The sequence below is a fragment of the Myotis yumanensis genome, unplaced genomic scaffold, assembly GCF_028538775.1.
Source record: "Myotis yumanensis isolate MYYU_CA2020_CCGP unplaced genomic scaffold, mMyoYum1.0.hap1 SCAF_7, whole genome shotgun sequence".
Taxonomy (NCBI): Eukaryota; Metazoa; Chordata; class Mammalia; order Chiroptera; family Vespertilionidae; genus Myotis; species Myotis yumanensis.
Genome location: NW_027223758.1, coordinates 35059902 through 35077859, shown reverse-complemented (window position 1 = coordinate 35077859; position 17958 = coordinate 35059902). Strand labels below are relative to the sequence as shown.

Genomic DNA, 17958 nt, shown 5'->3' with positions numbered 1-17958 from the left:
CACAAAGGGGGTTTAGAATGGCAGAGGGGAGGATGGTGTTGAAGGTTGTCCACACAGACCTATTTACAAACCCTTAGGTGGGCTTTGAGCCAGTCTCTAAGCCAGCAGTTCTCAACCTGTGGGTCGTGACCCCTTTGGCGGTCGAACGACCTTTTCACAGGGGTCACCTAAGACCATCCTGCATATCAGATATTTACATTACGATTCATCACAGTAGCAACATTACAGTTAGGAAGTAGCAACGAAAATAATTTTATGGTTGGGTCACAACATGAGGAACTGTATTTAAAGGGCCAGAAGGTTGAGAACCACTGCCCAAGCCCTTTATAGTCTGCATCCTCAATTCTATGGAGTGTCTGCTATTACCTTGATTTTGCAAAGAGGATACAGATGCTCAGGTGAATTCACTTGGTTTTACCCATAACGTGTCACAGTACTGTGCTGCAGTTTGCTGACCCTATAATGGTGTGGGACCTACCGTTGGGCATTGCAGCCCCTCACGTTCTGTTCCTGGCTGTGTAGTACTCCCACACTGACAGGTGGAAAAGACCTCCAGCCTGGTTCCTTCGGTGGCCACCCCTCCAGGAACCTCTGGTGGCAGAACCTCCAAGGTGAATGGTATTAGGCATCTCCATTGTGCTCTTCTTTCTAACTTACTAAAGCAGTGGTTCTCAACCTTCCTAATGCTGCGACCCTTTAATACAGTTACTCATGTTGTGGTTACCCCAATTTCAGTGAACATAATTAAAGCATAGTGATTAATCACAAAAACAATATGTAATTATATATATGCTTTCCGATGGTCTTAGGCGACCCCTGTGAAAGGGTCGTTCGACCGCCAAAGGCGTCGCGACCCACAGGTTGAGAACCGCTGTACCAAAGGCTGAAGTTTGCTCCCCTTTTCCAGACTGGGAAATGGGGGCCTTGGAGGTGCCTCAGAAGGCTCCCTGGCGGGTGGGGAGGGGCGTTAGTGGGCAGCCCGGGCCGTGGGCGGAGCTGGGGGGTGGGGCCCTGGGCGTGTGCGCCGGCGCCCATAGGCGGGCGCCCCCTCCCAATCGCCCCAATCTCCAATCCCCGGCCGCAGCCGTGGCGTTCCGAGCCGGAGCCTCAGCCCAGCCAGAGCCGGCGGCGGCGCCATGGCGTGCGCGGGGCTGCTTACCGTGTGCCTGGTCCGGCAGCCCGCGCCCCAGCCCCCGCGGTCTCCCACGCCAGCCACCGGTTCCGCGGGACACGCGCTCTTCCAGGATGTGAGTCGGGAGGGGGCAGGGGGCGTCGGCCCTCCTGGCCCCGGGGGTTGGCAGTGTCTCTCCAGGTCTCTCTCTCCTTGCCCCTGCCTCTGTCGGTGTCTCCCCTCCAGGTCTGTTTGGGGCCCTGCCTCGGTCTCTGGGCTTCTGTCTCTCTCTCTGATCCTGCTGTCTCTGTTTCCATGTCTCCCTTCTTTATCTCATCGCCTTTGTTTCCTGTTCTCGGTCTCATTTTTTCTCACCTCCTTGTCTCTGGTTCAGTGACACTGCCCCCCACCCCCTACCCCACCCACCCCATCTATGTGTCTGGTGGGGTAGAGACTCCCAACACTTGGTCACCGGAGCAGTTGCACCGCCCCTCAGTTGGTCAGTGTTGCCCAAAGTCATTCTCTGTGGTCTGTACACTCCTGTTGTGGGTGGCAGGAGGTCTGCAGGCCCCACGGCACCAGCGTGGAACAGCCTGGCCTTAGTCACTGCCCTGAGCCCCTTCCCCCACGTTTCACCCCAGTGCTCAGTCCCACCTGGTCCTCTTCATGCTCCTACTCCCAGAGGCCCTTGCCTGTGGGAAAGGCTGTCCTCCTGTCCCTTCCCCACTGCCCCCAGTGACTCAGCACCTTGACCACAGCCCTCTTGGCTGGAAGGGACCCTCCCTTCCTATCTCCTAGATGGAAAAAATAAGGCCTGAGGGGTTAGGGGCATGTCCAAGATCACACATGGAGACAGGGGCATTCTAGGGTGTGGCCCCAGGTGTCCTCATTCCCAGCTTAGCACTCTTATACCCCCTCCCCGCAGTCTCCCCATCTGCCCCAACCAGGCTATGCTGGGCTGCTGTGACCTCAAGCCAGGGGCAGACCTCTGAGTCAGGCTTCCGGCTAGTAGTTAGATTTATTCCTGAGCCTCACCTGTACCGAGAAAACAGCCAGAGGGGAGTGGCACTGAGAACTTGGAGCTGCTAGGGGCTCTCTGTCCAGGCTTTGGCCTGCCCCTCCTGGCCAGGCTGCTGGTCCCCTTTGCTGGGCCGCTTTAGGTGATCTGGAGTCTCTGGTCCCTGGGAGAGGCAGCACCATGTCTTGACTCTGTGCCTTTCTGTTTACCTGCCTCTGTTGCCCTTCATCTCTGCTTCTCACACACGCACCCTGAGTCGGCCTCATAGGAAGCCCCAGTCCTGGAAGGTTAACCCCAGCCTGCTCTGTCAGGTCCTAGGGCTAAAACTGAGACACCGACAAAGGAAGGACAAGCACACAAGGAAATAGCCGAGAGCGGGCAGAGTCTGGGATGGACCATGGCCCACAGTAGATTTGGGGGTTCAGTCTGGGACAGGTGCCCAGGATTCTCAGGCCGAATCTTGGCCCATTTCCCCACCTTCCTCAAGCTGGGACTCTGCCAAGGGCTGATGCATCAGATAGAAATCAGGATATACTCAGTAGTGTGGGAGGTGGGGGTACAAGGAGCTGGCCTGGAGCACCCCCATGAAGCCAAGCCCTGCAGGAAAAGTGAGCAAGCAGTTGGACCTGCTGTGTGCTCTTCCTCTGCCCCCCTCATTGGAAAAGCTCCTGTAGGGCTGAGCTGGGCAGGCAGTTGGGACCAGGCTGGGCAGGAGGAAAGGCTTGGCAGGGGGGCGGGTTGGCCAGCTGAGGCTCTGTCAAGTTGGGCAGGGGCCTCTTACCTCCCAGACTCCTCTCACAGCTCCCATCCATGCCTCTTTGTCCTCTAGGTTTTCCGCAGAGCAGACAAGAATGGTGAGTGTGGCTTTCCCTGGGCCCCACAGTGGGAGGAACAGTGGGGGACATCATGGAGGCTTGGGAGGATTGGGGGTTTGGGGGCACAATCTAGAATGGAGAAAAATTTGGGGGGACCCAAAGCAAGAGAATCAATCAAGGCATCCTTCCTGGAGGAAGTGCTATTTTGAGCCAAGTTTGGCAGGATGGAGAGTGGAGAGAATGTAGTTTAGCCAGAGGCTGAAAGTAGAGGCTTTCATGCAGTGCCCTGGCACAGAGGTAGGTACCTCTACCTTCCTGTATATGACTGATTTCTACCCCATTTCACAAACAAAGGAACAGGGGCCCAGAGAGGTAAAAGCAGGTCGCCTGAGGTCACACATCCTTTAACCCAGGTCTACATGGTGCTTGGTCCCAGGCTCCCTGTGTGAGAGGCTGGGAAATGTGGGCTAATGGGGATGAGGCCCTGTGGGGAATTTTACTCTTAGATTTTTTAGTGGGTTCAGCAACGTTCCGTATGACCCACTATCTGGATCCAGGGAGGGCCTGGGCATGATAGAGCTGGCTCCAGGGAATCAGCTCCTCCTGCCCCAGGTCCTGGGAGGTCGCAGACGCAGGTCTAGGAAAACCTTGAAAGTAAAGCAGGGGACCCTGCAGGCAGGTTATTGCCCACAGGTGACCCACAACAGCCCACTGGACCCTGATTGGCCAGGCGAGGATCTGAGCTGAGGCAGCCAGCCAGCCTTGACCTCACCTCCATCGGGCTCTTCAGACCCTCTTGTGTTTCAGCCTCCTTGAAATAGGGTCCTGTCCCTACCCTTTGGCCCTTTAGGTCTCTTCAAATTGGTAGAGACCATTTGTCCCAATCCATTGGTCAGGACGCATAGTCTCATTTGGATCAGAGCATTCTGTCCGATCCCCCTGCTTAGAGACCTTGCAGGCCAGCTCCCCAGTGTCTCTGGCCACCCACTCGAGTGCTCTCAGCCTTTCTACATGCCCCAGTGACAGGGAGGTTATTCATTCTGGAGCCAGTCTGCTGCTTCTTACAGGGGCCCCAGCCCTTGAGAAGCTCTCAGCAGCCTCCCTGTGGCTTCTCTGTGAAGGGCCTGGGTTCACAGTACAAAGGCTGTCGTCATCCCGGGGCCAGGCTGGCCAGCATGTGAGGCAGACTCAGCCCCCCACGTCCTCCAAGTGACATCTCGGCCCTGCCATGATCAGGCCGTGTCCCAGGCTGTTCATTTGTTTCTTCATTTGGCAAACATTTATTGAGTCCCTACCCAGTGCCATGTGTGTATTGCCCCCCTTGGGTACATGCAAAGTGGTCTCTGTTGCCTTAAGTGAGCCTCTCTAGCGGCTCCTGCCCTTTTGTCCCCAACAGCCAGGCCCCCCACCAAGCTCAGAATCGCATTCCACCTGGCTGGGTGGGTGTGATATGCTGTGAGGCCTTTGGGGGCGTGGACCTGGTGGCAGGGGTCAGCCAGGGGTCAGGGATATGGACGCTGTTCCCTGTCCACCCCCAGATGATGGGAAGCTCTCATTTGAGGAATTCCGGAATTACTTTGCTGACGGGGTTCTCAGCCCTGGGGAGCTTCGGGAGCTGTTCAACGGCATTGATGGGCAGTCCACTGAGTGAGTACAAGGGGCGATGGGAGAGCCGTGGGTAGATGGTGCCTTACGGAGGACAGAAGGAGAGGGGACGTAGGGGGAGGGGTGTCCGGGCTCAGTGCCAAGTTTTACCCACCCACTCACTGCCTCCCTAGCTTCAGCCTTGCCCAGCACACTCCAACTAGGACCTTAAAATAGCCAGACCTGAGTCACCATCCGTGGTTCAGCCCACAGGTGCCCCCTCCCCATTCCTGCTTCCTGCAGGAACCAGAGGCTGCCTGGGGACAGCTGGGGCCCGCCTGCTCCCACCCATGGATGCGGGTACATGAACACGCACATACCACCCCACGTGTGCTCCCACATCTACAAGCCTTAGCACGAGTTTGCATGCCTTCCTCCCTGTGCTGCCTCACATGGTTACGACACGTACACAGCTGTCCCTCCCTCTCACTTCCCTTCTCCCCTCATCTCCTTAGAATAAATTCTGAGCGACCTAGCTGGTTTCACTCAGTGGTTAGAACAGCCGTGGGCAAACTACGGCCCTTGGGCCGGATCCGGCCCGTTTGAAATGAATAAAACTAAAAAAAAAAAAAGACCGTACCCTTTTATGTAATGATGTTTACTTTGAATTTATATTAGTTCACACAAACACTCCATCCATGCTTTTGTTCCGGCCCTCCGGTCCAGTTTAAGAACCCATTGTGGCCCTCGAGTCAAAAAGTTTGCCCACCCCTGGGTTAGAACATTGGCCTGTGGACTGAGGGTCACAAGTTCGATTCCGGTCAAGGGCACGTACCTAGGTTACAGTCTCGATCCCCGGCCCTGTCGGGGCACCTATGGGAGGCAACCAATAGATGTGTCTCTCTCACATTGATGTTTCTCTCTCTGTCTCTTCCCCTCTCTCTACTCTCTCTAAATCAATTGAAAAAATATCTCCAGGTGAGGATTAACAGCAACAAAAAGAAAGAATACATTCTGAGGATTGGGCTGGACCCCTTGTCTGCACCCGCTGCACCTCACCACCAGACACTCCAGTCAAATTCCTGTCCTTCAAGGCCTGACATAGGCAGCCCCTCCTATAGGAAGCCCTCCCTGACCTACCAAGTAACACCCCATGCCTTCTCTGTATTTTCCCAGCCTTGGCTTCCCCTTCCCAGCTCTGACCACTCCTCTCTGGCCTCTGTCCACATCTGTCTCTCTTGGCCTGAAATTCCCTTGGAGGCCAAGAGTGGGTCTGAGTTTCTGCCCCCAGAGAGTGTTTTATGGGGCAGTAGTATCCTTGCTCCCTCCCACCACCACCCCCGCCCCCACCACCCCTGCCCCACAGCCTCTGTCCACTGAGCAACTTAACCTGGGGTGGAGTCAGGAGTTGCCTCCTTGTCAGGCTGAGCTGGCTGGGGAGAGGGAGAAACGTTGGCTTCAAAGTCCCAGTTCACCAGGCTCAGATGTGAGGGTCTGAAGGGCCCCTTCTCTTTTCTCCACAGCAATTTGGAAACGGAGAAGCTGTGTGGTGAGTAAGCCCACTGGAGCGCTTGTCTCCCGGGACCTCTGGACACTTGGGTGTGATGGGGGGCTGTTGCTGGTCTCCTGATGAGTAGGATGGGCTGGGTTCAGCATATGAGGCCTGGTTGGCTGTTGAGGAATTTTCTGTTGGGTAGATGGGGGCAGGGCGGGAACCTTCGAACACCTTCTCTGCCCACAGACTACTTCTCAGAACACCTGGGTGTCTACAGGCCTGTGCTGGCTGCGCTGGAGTCCCTGAACCGTGCAGTGCTCACTGCCATGGACACCACCAAGTTGGTGAGTGAGAGAGCTGTTATGATGGGTGTAGGGCCCCAAATGAGTTCAGGGGGTCTGCTGTGCTGTGGCAGCCTCCACTGTCTTAGGCTACTGAGCTAGAGGGCTGGGTTCAAATCCTGGCTCTCCCACTTTCTGTTTGTGTACCTTTCCCCTCTCTGGGCCTCAATTCCCTCATCTGTAAGCTGGGGACAAAAACAGGGCCTGCCTCCCTACGCTTGTCAAGTAAATGAGAATGAAGGCAGGGATTTTTGTCTGTCTTCTCCATCCCCAGCACTCAGAACTCTGCCTGGCACATAGGAAGTGCTTAATACCTGGAGCTGCTGCTACTACTGTTTTTTATTGTTGGCCAGACCTGACTATTGGAGGGTATTAAGCCTAGGACTCAGTAGGGATGGGTTGGGGGTGCGGTGTGCTTGCACGTGTGTCCACAGGCCCATGCTGGTGTGCAGAGCCTGGTGGGGGTGGAGCCCGGCCCGAGGACGTTAGGGAGGATTCAGCACGTGTTCACCCACGTGTGTGTGCACGTATGGACGTGTGTGCGCAAGCGTAAACAGTGCTCACAGCCAGGGCTCCAGGCCTTTGTCTGGTGACTTCAAAAAGCCCACACCACCCATGCCTTTGTGTGTTCCTTTTAAGAGATGTCTATGCTTCCTTTTGTCCCATAGCTTTTAATAAGGGGGCAAGGAGGGAGCAGTGAGCAAGCCTGGCTTTTTTTTGTGCCTGATTTTCTATGGAAGGGGAAACCGACACCCTCAGCCAGTGGATGACGGCTGAGGGCAGTGCTTCCCCTCCGGTTGCTTTCACATGGGATTTAGTAGCTTTTCAAAGGGTCAGTCACCCTTTGGGTTCTGGCATGGGATGGGAACCCAAATGGTACTGTACCATTTGGGGTTGGCGTATTGTGGCAACTTCTGTATCTGTGGCCTGTACACTTGTGTGGGCATCAGCTTCCTTATTGCCATAGAAACAGGGCCCTGGTCGTGGGCAGCTGTACTAGTTAGGGAATTCAAACTGCAGGTTATAGTGAGGGCCCCAGAAACAGAGAGGGGGTGACCCATCACCACACAATGACTCTGCAAGCTCCAGTCACCTGATACTTTTATCTGGCACTCGATGCCTTTGATAGAGCTTCATCAGCTTAGCCCGCTAAGCCTGTGCCTCTGCAGCCCGCTGGTGGCACCACCCCTTCCAGTCCAGCATGACTCAGTTGAAGACTTCGTGCACCAGCCTGGAGCCACACTCGTGGTACATGGCCCGGGTCATCCATTGGCGTTGGAAGTTGTGCAGTGAGGCCACCATGGAGCCACCGGTCCACACGGCTGTTCCTCGCCCAGGCTTGACCACCAGGTGTGGCTGCAGTGCCCCATAGCCATGCTTCTGGCACTGCGCTAGTAGCTCCATCTCCAGGCGCTCAGTGAAACCAGGGAAAAGTGTGGAGCCACCGGCCAGCACCACAGTGTCAGCCAGCCTCTTCCGCAGTGTTTCAGGCACCTTCCGCAGGGCCCAGAAGGCCAGTGTCGACAGTCCTGGCTCCATGTGGCCCAGCAGAGCCGGCTGAAAGATGGGTTCAGGGCAGCGGAAGCGCTCGCTGCTGAGGTAGACAGAGCACCCATTGCCTAAGCAGACACTGGCTGGATGGTGGCGGGCAGGGTTATGGAGGTCACCCTCAAAGTCCAGCGAGACGTAGCAGCAGCGCTTCTTGAGCTGTGTGATGGCCTTTCGGGGTAGGGTCTGCAGCAGTCGATCAGGGCACGCTGCCACCAGCAGGTCCCGCAGGTAGCGAGAGAGGGTGGAGCCTGCCACCTCCAGCCGGAAGGTGGCCTCTTGCCACGAGTGGCCCGCGTAGATGGGCGTGGCGTGGCACACCCCCGCTCCTGCCTCCACAGCCAGCCCGCTGAATGCGCCGGTGGAGCAGACAGCCAGCAGCGCCGTGCTGGCCATGTGGCACGCGGGCACTGCCAGGTCCTCGAACAGCAGCTCCGCTATCCTCTCACGGCTTGAGGGTGGCGCCGAGGGCGAGTCGCTCACCAGCACCGGCCACTGCTCTGGGCACACCCGCAGACCGCCTACCAGCAGGCGCTCCCAGAGCCCCTCCAGCGCCTCCCAGTCCACCACCATGCCATGCTTGATGGGGTGCGCCCGCTCCACGCCACCCACCAGCTCACAGCCCAGCGCCCCGGGCAGCACGGGCTGGTTCCAGCTGGGCACTAGGCTGGAGCTCTTCAACACTAGACGTGGCTGGTTCTCGCCCGCGAAGCCCGCCTTGGTGAAGCCCGATCCCTGGTCCACCACCACTGCGATGCGGCCCAGTGAGGGCGGCCGGACCCGGCGCCTCCCCGACACCGACGCCACCTTCTGGGCTCAGCTGCGCTCCCAGAGGCGGTTCTGTCCCCACCGGCCTAGATGAAGGCCCGCCTTTCAGCTCTTGACTCTGTTCCCTGGGACTAAATCCCTACCTTAACGGACTAGATAACTACTTTCTCAGTTTCTGGCACCGCTTTTTTCTGCCCAGAGTGGATATCTCTTTTCAGCTCTTGGCTCCTTGAGAACCCAGGAGTCCAGCCCCAGGCAGTGTCTTGGACCTCTCACCTGGGCTTGATAGCAGTAGTTCCTGGTTGTGGAGGTGGGAGGGGTCATCAGAGAAGGAAAAGAACTTGGATCCGACTAATTGTGACCTCAGTCCTCAGCCCCTGCTGTGCTTCTGCAGCCCCCTCCCCCCAGTGAAAACACCCTGGACCCATCCTTTCTCCTGGGACAGGGTCAAGGGCAGTGAATTGGGCATCTAGGGGTCTGGCTGCAACTGCCCAGCACAACCAGTGATTCTTTCCCCAAACCACTTCACATGATCAGATCTACTCTGGCCAAATGCAGGGCTCCTCCCCTTCCAGTGCTGAAGAGAAAGCTCTTAATCACACATCTACAGCCACTCTGGAGTATCTGTGTGCTTGTCGTTGGGCCCAGGCAGCCCACAGAGGGACTAATTCAGGGACTTCCACCTATGGACTCATATGGGCCTGAGTTTGTGACTCAGTTCTGAAGCTGACTCAGACCAGTCCTAATCTTTCTGAGCTCAGTTTCTTCCTCCAAAAGGTAAAAATCTTCATACACAGGCAAGAGGCCACTTCTGTCTCTGCAGAGTCTCATTCTCTTTAGGACCATTTTGGTTGCAAGTTGAAGACCCACTCCACGAGAGTGTAAGCTAAATAAGGATTTTACTTCAAGGATCTTGTATTATGGATACCAAAGGCAAGGGTGAAATCAGGTTTCAGGAGCAGACTGGGAGCAGGGCCTGACTGCAGGGAACACAGGATGTGCACTGTCTGTGTTTTTATTCTTCTCAAGATTGGCTTCAGCCCGTGCATGTTCATGTAGAAAATAGTCTCTTATAGCCCCTGAGTTCCTGTCCCAGGGAAGGGGCTGATAGGACCCATGGCTGTGGCCAGGAGGTGTAGTCACATGGAGGAACTTGGTTACTCTGGTTGTAATTATGTGAATGGTAGGGAAGGGCCAGTTCTTAGCAGCAGGGGAGATGCTATGGGTCATGAACCTCCAGCATGATGCAGGCAACGGGAGGAGACGCTGACAGTAACAAAAGCACATCTTCAGCAGAAGCTGGACCTGTGGCTTTCGTGAGCTGGGACCTTCACCTGCTGCATCTGCCCCAAAAGCCATTCTGAGGTTGGTGGCCAGTGGAAAGCAGGCTGCAGATTCGAAGGGCCGGGGAGGCTCTAGGTTCTGGAGCTGGGTTTGGGACCAGGACAGTGAAGAGAAGCAGCTGCACACAGCAAATGTGCTGGGCCTCTTGTGGGTGAATTAGGGGGGTGAGCCTCAAATTGGAGCCCACAAGTGGCAATATAGCCAGAGCGGGGGTGAGGGTAGAAGTCACCGAGAAGCCGGAGAGAGGAAGATAGGTTGGGGGTTGGGCTTGGGAATCCCAGGAATAGGTTTGGGTGTTTCCCTGTGGGCCATGGAGAACCAGTGCGAGCTTATGAGCAAAGTGAACTGCCCTAAGGTAGTTAAGTGATTTTGAAGAAGCCGTTGGCTGCAATGTGGAGAGAGGATGGAACAGGGTAGGTGGGGAGACTAAGTTCCCTTATGGGTTACCAAGCAGGGATGGCAGTGAAGGGTCCAGCGCCTCTCCTGGGTCCTCGCAGGCAGAATGTGCCTCAGGCCCCACCTCTGCTCACAGTGGGACCCTCACAGTTCTCCCCAGTGGTGGCTGTTTGCCTGGGACCGTGGCTCTGCCTAAGGAGGACTTGTGAATGCTGGGCTCTTGGAGATGCCATGCTCAGCTGAAGCAAGCCCCTCCTAGTGTGGCCAACCCTGGGCTTGCTCGAGCTCACCTCCCTTGGGTCTGCAGACCGGGCAAGGTCTGACCCAGGCCTGAGTTGTGGGGGGAAGGATCATCCTCCCTTCTCCGCTGCGGTAGGATGTCCCCTCCCCAGGGCCAGGGGCTCTAACTTTTGGGTCACAAGGAAGGAAAAAACAGTTGGCTCCCGCAGTGGCCATTGCGCACGCTGTTCATCCCTGTCTCGCTCTCGCGCCAGACACCGGACAGAGCTAGCAGGAGCCAGGGTTGCCATGCGCTCTTTATTGGGTCGGGGCCGCTTGCACGGATGCTCCTGGGTAGGGTCCGAAACGCTGTGGATCCCCAGGCGCGCGCAGGGCCATGGCCAGCCCCGCGAGGCCTTGACCCCGTCCCCGGTCCTGCCCGCTGCGCGGAGCCCCGCCTCCTCCAGCAGCGCGTCCGGGGCCGGGAGCTTCATCTCGAGCTCGCGCACGCGCGCCCTCGTGCCACTCTGCGCCGTCGCCTGCTCCCCGCATCCTGGGGGGCGCCGCCAGGGAGCCCGCCAGGACGCCCACCGAATCCTCGCTCCGCCGCCCGGGCCGCGCGACCGGGCCCACCGGGCCCACCGCCGCCTCGGCTAGCTGCTGCCGCTCGTCGGCGGAGAAAAGCAGCAGGATCTTGGTCTGGGGATGGGGCAGCGGGGAGGGAAATGAGTGCCCCGCCCTCTTCCTGGGGACCCTTACCCGCCCTGGGCCCATCTACCAAGACCAGGCCCTCTACGTTTCCGGGACCCCCGCCGTCCTTCCATGCCCCGGAGGGGGATCCCCACTCTGCCCCGGAAACCCTTCCCCACCCAGGCTGACCTGAGACCTCGCTCTGTCCTCCGTTCTGGGGTCCCTGTCTGCCCGCTTGAGGGGAAAGGTAGCATGTTTTGAGGAGTTGGAAAGGGGACGTAAGGAAACTCTTGGTGCTCATCTCCCAGCGATGCCAATCATGCTGGGACCTCCGCCCATGCATCCATCCAGGTTGTGAGGATCCCCTCCTGCCCACCCTTCTGACTCCCAAGTCTCATCCATCTCCTGGAATCCCTACCCTCTCTGCTGGGCTTTTAGGGCCCCATCCATACCCACGTGCGTTTCTGGGACCCTCATCCTCAGGAGGGATTCTCTAACCTCATAGGCCATGGCCCTAGGACTTTGGGCCACAAGGCCTAGCTCCCAGCATCCCCGCCTGCCCCCCTCCCACCCTCCACTTACGCCTGACTTCTGCCTGAAGTGGCTGAAGAACTGTTTCCCCAAGGCCTTGTCCCTATCGGGTGGCCTCTCCTTGCCAACCTGCTTGGACACTTTGGTCCTTCTGTGGGAACTGTTGTTTCCCATGGCAGGACTGGTTAACACTGGGGCCCACGGCCCATGCTGCTCTGCCCTGCCCTCTGGCCAGGGGACCCCTGCCCTAGCATTGTCCCCGAGAGGCCGCTTTGTGACCTCATTGGTCGACCTCACCAGCCCCAGGCTCTGAGCATCTCAGAACCCACAGGTGAATCTTGGCTCCATTCACTCTGTGATTTCTGGCCTTTGTTTCTCAACTGTAAAAGGGCCAATGATCAGAAATGAGGCGATGTTTCATTATTGGTCCCATAATGAAGGTGCTTAGTGATGAGTGCAGAGGAATTCCTGTGGCCTAAGTTGGAATTCTGGCTCTGTTCCTAACTAGATCTTGGCCAAGGTAATCAACTGTTCTAGACTCCAGTCTTCTTATCTGCAAATGGGGTCAGTCGTGGTCTCTAATTGCTATGAGGGTTAAATGAAAGTCTGCTTGGAACAGGGCCTGGCACAGAGTAGATGCTTTGTCAGCTGGTTTCTTTGGTTGCAAGCAACAGAAACTGACCAGTCATTGTAAGTGCCCAACATGGAATTTATTGGAAGGCTTTTAGAGAGCTCAGAAAGTCTAGGGTAGGACAGAAGTCTAGAGAGAGAGATCAGAAACCACTGGCCTGTTTGAGAATGAGAGCACCCATCCTCCCCTCTGTCCTTGCCTCCTCTCTGCTTAAGTCTCCGCATAAGCCCAGTCCAGCAGGGCCCCTGATGGCTGAGCTGAGGCAGGTTATGGGCAGGAGGCAAAGCCCCTGATGGATGGTGCCTCTGGGGCCCCTCGGAGAGGGAGAGCAGGCACCTGGACCATGGCTCCTCAGGGCCTGGCAAATGGTCTGCCTCTCTCTGCCCTTTTTAGGAGGGGCGAAAGGAGGCTGGTTATTAAGTTGGGCTCAGTGCTGTGGTGTGTGTGTGATGACAGTAATGTGGCTGTCTTGTGTCTGCAGCTCCTAGTAAAAGGTACTCAGTAAATGTTACATGGATGAGTGAATGCATGCATGCATGCATATATAGACTGTTTCTTTGTGGCCAGCTGGTGAGTATGGGGCCATATCACACCATCATTTTGCCTTGTGTCAAAATAGGTCTTTGGGTATCCTATGACCTGCCCTATCCGCAACCCCCAACCCAGCCTAACTGTGCAGGGGCCTCACTGGCTGAAGGTGGTAGCCCCAATGTGGAAGGGGCCTTGGGCCCAGAGAATGGAAGATAACTCCTTATAAGTTGGCCTCATACTTCTCCGGGAGGGAGGCCAGGCCCTACTCCTAGTCCCTGTGCCCTCCTGCTCATGCCAGGTCTGCAGGCCCTCTTTACGCTGCTACTGTCGCTCTGATGGGGAGCGGGGAGGAACAAGGGATGGCTCCTCATTCAGGAATATATGCTTGGAGTCCAGAGGTGCTGACTGTGTCCCCTCTGCCCCAAGGAGTATGAGCGGGCCTCCAAGGTGGACCAGTTTGTGACACGCTTCCTACTGCGGGAGACGGTGAGCCAGCTACAAGCCCTGCAGAGCTCGCTGGAGGGCGCGTCAGATACCCTGGAGGCCCAGGCCCAGACCCGTGGGCCATGGTATGTGAGGAGCCCTGCCGACCTGTGGGTCCAGTTCATGAAGACCCATCATCTCCACATTTCAAGTCCCTCAGCTTTTGTTGCATTGAGTAGTTTCAGCTGACTACTTGCTCTGGGACAGGGAGGCCAAAAAGGTGTGAGAGGCTGGCTGGCTGTGAAGCTGGGGCCTCCATATCCCCAGATGTCTGTCTTGCCCCACCCAAGCCTGGTCCTTTTTGGGGGGCCCCAGTCCTTGGCCCTGAGGGTCTGCCGGCAGTGCACTGAGCCTCCACTCCCTTAGGTCAGATGAAGAGAGAGTGGAGGTGCAGAGCAGGCCCCGTGGCAGCCGGCGGGCAGGGCGCAGGGCCTTGTGGAGCGTCAGCCGGTCACCCACCTGGTCTCCTGGCTCCTCTGACGCAGGTGTGCTGTGGTGGGGTGGGAGGGCTGGCTGAGGAGGTCAGAGCCGTGTCCCCAATGCCTGCTCCTCCACTGCCCCTCAGTTTATCCTGAGAGACCTCCCAGCCTGAACTCCCCCATGGGCCCCACCCCCAGGGCAGAGTTCAGAGGCTGAGAGGCAGTGGCGGCTCCAGGTTAACCGTCTCCAGGAGCTCATCGACCAACTCGAGTGCAAGGTGAGCGGCTGAGTGGCCAGTTCTCCGCGGGGGCGGACCTTCCTGGAATCTGCCCAAGACAGGCACACGCTGGGTGCCTGACTCACACTCGGTGTCCCTCACAGGCCCCCCTCCTGGAACCCCTACATGAAGAGGAGCTTACCAAGGGACCCAACTCGGTGAGTCCGGGAAAGGGATAGGCAGCTGGGCATCATGAAGTGAGGGCGCTCACAGAGCCAGCTACCCACCTGGCCTCTGCCCTGCACACATCTCCGATTTCCCAGCTTCGGCCCAGCCCTCATCCCCAGGCCTGGCAGGCAGGTGCTGGGTTCTGGTCCTTGCTCTGTGACTCCACAGAGATCACTACCCCTCTCTGGGCATCAGTTTCCCTTATCTGCATTTCTGAGTCTGGGGCAGTGTGGACAGAGGTTGGACGGGGCAGTAAGAAGTGGCATACTGCAGGAGAGACAATGACTGGTTCAAGGCAGCATCCTTGGTGATGGGGAGAAGAGAATGGAGTCAGGGATGTTGGGGCCAGGTTGGGGCAGGAGCCTGACCTCAGGGTAGGCCAGGTCTGATGCAAGTCAAGCAGGGCGGGGTCCTCCTGGCGGCCACAGCCAGTTTGTCACCTGTGACCTGCCCTACCCGAGCTGACTGGGCCACCTTTCTTGCCAGCATATCCTCGTGTCCCAGAGGCAGGTTCAAGTGGCAGAAGGAGCCCTGCAGGACTTCTACCGTGCCCTGCGCTGCTATGTGGACTTCACAGGGGCCCAGAGCCATTGCCTGCAGTGAGTTCCTAGCCTCCTGGTGGGCCGGCCAAGGTTGGGGAATGAGCAGGGAGGAACACAGGGGCTGAGCATTTTGGGCTAAGGTTCCCATTAGAGACCCCGACTGGTGGGCAGCAATGGTTGCAGCCCAGGCCTGGCCTGGTCATCTCTTTGGCTCTACAGTGTGTCTGCTCAGAAGATGCTAGACAATGCCTCCTTCACCCTGTACGAGTTCTGGCAGGATGAGGCCTCCTGGAGAAGGTATGAATGGCGGTCTAACTACTAATGTTTATGGAGTATGGGCCCTGGAGTGAGTCAGGCCTGGGTTCAAATCCTCCTCCTCTCCTATTCACTGGCTGTGTGACCAGAAGAATTACTTAACCCCTCTGCACCCTAGTGGCTGCTTTCTAAAATGGGAGTGATAACAGTTCCATCTTCATTTGAGCTGAATGAGATGATATGTAAAGAACTGAACACAGCCAGGTACATAGAAGATGCTCAATGAATATACACCGTTACCATTGTGTCACATCCTATGTCAAGCACTTGTGTGTTACTTCATGTAATCCTCACAGTATCTAGCACAGTAGACACTATTGTCCCATTTCACAGAAGAGAAAGCTAAGGTTCAGTGATAGTATGAGGAAGGACTGGGACCTGAATCCAGGCAGCAGGACTGGGGTGGGATTGATCTTTGGGGAACTAGCTCAAGTCCACTCCCTTGCCCTCCCCAGGCACCAGCAGTCCGCCTGCAGTAAGGCCTTCCAGCGCATCCTCATTGACCACCTGCGGGCTCCGGAAACCCTCACCACTGTGTTCTTCCCAGGTGTGCTGAAGCCCCAACCCTCTCTGTAGCCTTGGGGCCTGAGGAGGGGCAGTGTACCCCTTATGGCCTCTGACCCCCAACCTCTGACCCCCAGCCTCCTGGTGGATTATGAATAATAACTGAGCCTGACCTGCATTAGTCAAGGACCCTGTGGCTCTGCCTGCCTCCTTCTGGAGCTTCTGGACGGTCACTTCAGCACCAAGACCAAGGACACTGCTGATCCGAGACCTGGGGTCTGGCTCTCAGAGGCCTCCAGGACCAGCTGGTGGAGAGTCCTCAGTCCAGGGATCAGGGACTGGTCTGCTTGCTTTCTATTTCTTTATCAGTGTATTTTACTGTGTGTAGCTTTGGTCTCAGGCACTCTGGCCTCTACCTGACTCAGAAGGCCTGGTTCTGGTTCTCTCTGCCTCTGCCTTGTATGACCCAGGGCAGATCCCTCCCCTCTCCGCGTGAGCCTTGGACTGTCTGGCTGCCCTGTGGGTGCCTGCTTTCCTCCTGCTATCTTGGGGCCACGTTCTGCTCTTCCTCAACCAGCAACAGGACCAGGGCTGATGCTCAGGGACCCCCATCCCCACCCCAAACCTTGACCCCTGAGGCTGAGCTGGGTCTTCCGCACTGTGGGGGAAGGACCGGGATATCCCCACCACCCTCCTGGGCTGCGAGCTTCTGACTCTTCAGCACTCTCCACTGCACCAGAGACATCTGGAAGATCCTGGGTTGGTTTGCATGTCATTTGCATATAATTTGCATGTCCATGCCCACCCATACTCAGGACACTATGGGAAGCCCCAAGGTGACCTTGCCCAGTAGCAATAATTTGGGTCTAGAGTCACCTGCTGTCCCCAGATACCTCTGAACCTGAACCCCAGCCCACAACCCCAGCAGAGAGACAATAAAGGCAGTGGTCACTTCTGGTGTCGCCTCCTGTCTCCCTTGGCAAGAAAGCTGGACTGTGGGGCTGGTTTGCATCTCTGACCGTAGGATCAGGGCAGGAAGCCGTTCTTCAGAAAATAGCCCGTTCCCATCTCAAGCTCCCCTGCCTTAGACGGTGGCCACTTCATCGCCGCTGACCCAGGTCTCCTCAATTCAGGGCCCACTCACGCCCACAAGCCCTGGTTCTGGGAGTGAATATGGTCTGTGCTTTCAACCCCCGCCCACAGTTGGCTGGGGGCTCTAGCTTCACCCCCCACTTTGCCAAAAGGGTATGCATGGAGTTGGGGACTGATCATAGAGCCTTCTCAGGGTCCCAGATAGCATAGTTGGGTTCTGTGAAACCTGTCCCCAGACAGAACCTCCCCCTCTACCCCCTTCCAGCCACCCCTGCCACCCAACATATAGCAGTTCCAGGGAAGTAAAGGCCGAGTTGGTCTGTCCAGCCTCTGGGGGAACCTTCCTTCTAGCCATCTGCGGGGAGGGGTGCGGGCATGGGGGTGGTGACCGACACGAGGGCTCTCAAGGGAGGTATGCGGCACCACAAGAACAGGATGGCCTCCGACTTTGTCTGGGGGTGTGGGTGAGGCGTTGTCAGGCTCTGAGGGGAAGGAGAACTTGCCTCGTTGAACTGAAAGAGGCCAGCTGTGGGCTGCAGCTGGGGAGGGGGAACTGGGCCGAAATGAAGGTGGGGAGGTGGCAGGGCCTCGAAAGTGCTTCATCCTAGGAAGCCGTGGTAGCCTTTAAGCCAGGTGTGACTGGCCAGTGGCTGAGTGACATTTCACCAATGTTTTGAATGCCCCAGTGGTGCCAGGTCCTTGCCGGGTACAGGGGCATGGCCAGGAATACAGCTCAGATGGTGGCAGCTCAGGGTAGATGACCTAGACTGGGACTCCAGCTAGGGTTTTCCCTGAGGTTTCTCCCCAGTGACCCCTGCAGGGGTTGAGACTCCTTGGCCAGCGCTGTGCCAGGCTGCTCTCCTGCCACCCAACTTCCCAGACTCCCTAATGTTCCTAGAAACTGCTGCCAGCACCTGAGCCCACAGCTCTGGGCGGGCTTGAGGAGGTTTCAGTGTCCTTGTTAGAGAAGAAGCCCACTTAGGATAAAGTGCTTTCTGTTCCGTGTTCTAATTTTCCCGCTCCTTCCACAAAAAAGCAGCAGCAAATCCTCAAAACAAACTTCCCATTGCCATCTTAGAACAAAGGTACTAAAATCCTCAAGCTGACACCTCTCAAGGGTCTCCTTAAATTCTGC

At 57.0% G+C, this 17958-nt stretch overlaps 2 protein-coding genes across 2 annotated transcripts; one reads left to right on the top strand and one right to left on the bottom strand.

Moving 5' to 3' along the window:
• Positions 1-1090: 1090 nt before the first annotated feature.
• NECAB3 (N-terminal EF-hand calcium binding protein 3) lies at positions 1091-16689 on the top strand. The gene is made up of 13 exons (XM_070421507.1): positions 1091-1247; positions 2959-2983; positions 4483-4591; positions 6052-6077; positions 6270-6367; positions 13449-13591; positions 13872-13990; positions 14123-14202; positions 14307-14360; positions 14857-14969; positions 15132-15209; positions 15683-15774; positions 15869-16689. Exons 1-13 carry the CDS (start codon positions 1137-1139, stop codon positions 15895-15897), a joined length of 1077 nt encoding a protein of 358 aa, XP_070277608.1. The 5' UTR covers positions 1091-1136; the 3' UTR covers positions 15898-16689.
• On the bottom strand, positions 7571-8308 carry ACTL10 (actin like 10). The gene has a single exon (XM_070421506.1). It carries the CDS (start codon positions 8306-8308, stop codon positions 7571-7573), a length of 738 nt encoding a protein of 245 aa, XP_070277607.1.
• Positions 16690-17958: the final 1269 nt, after the last annotated feature.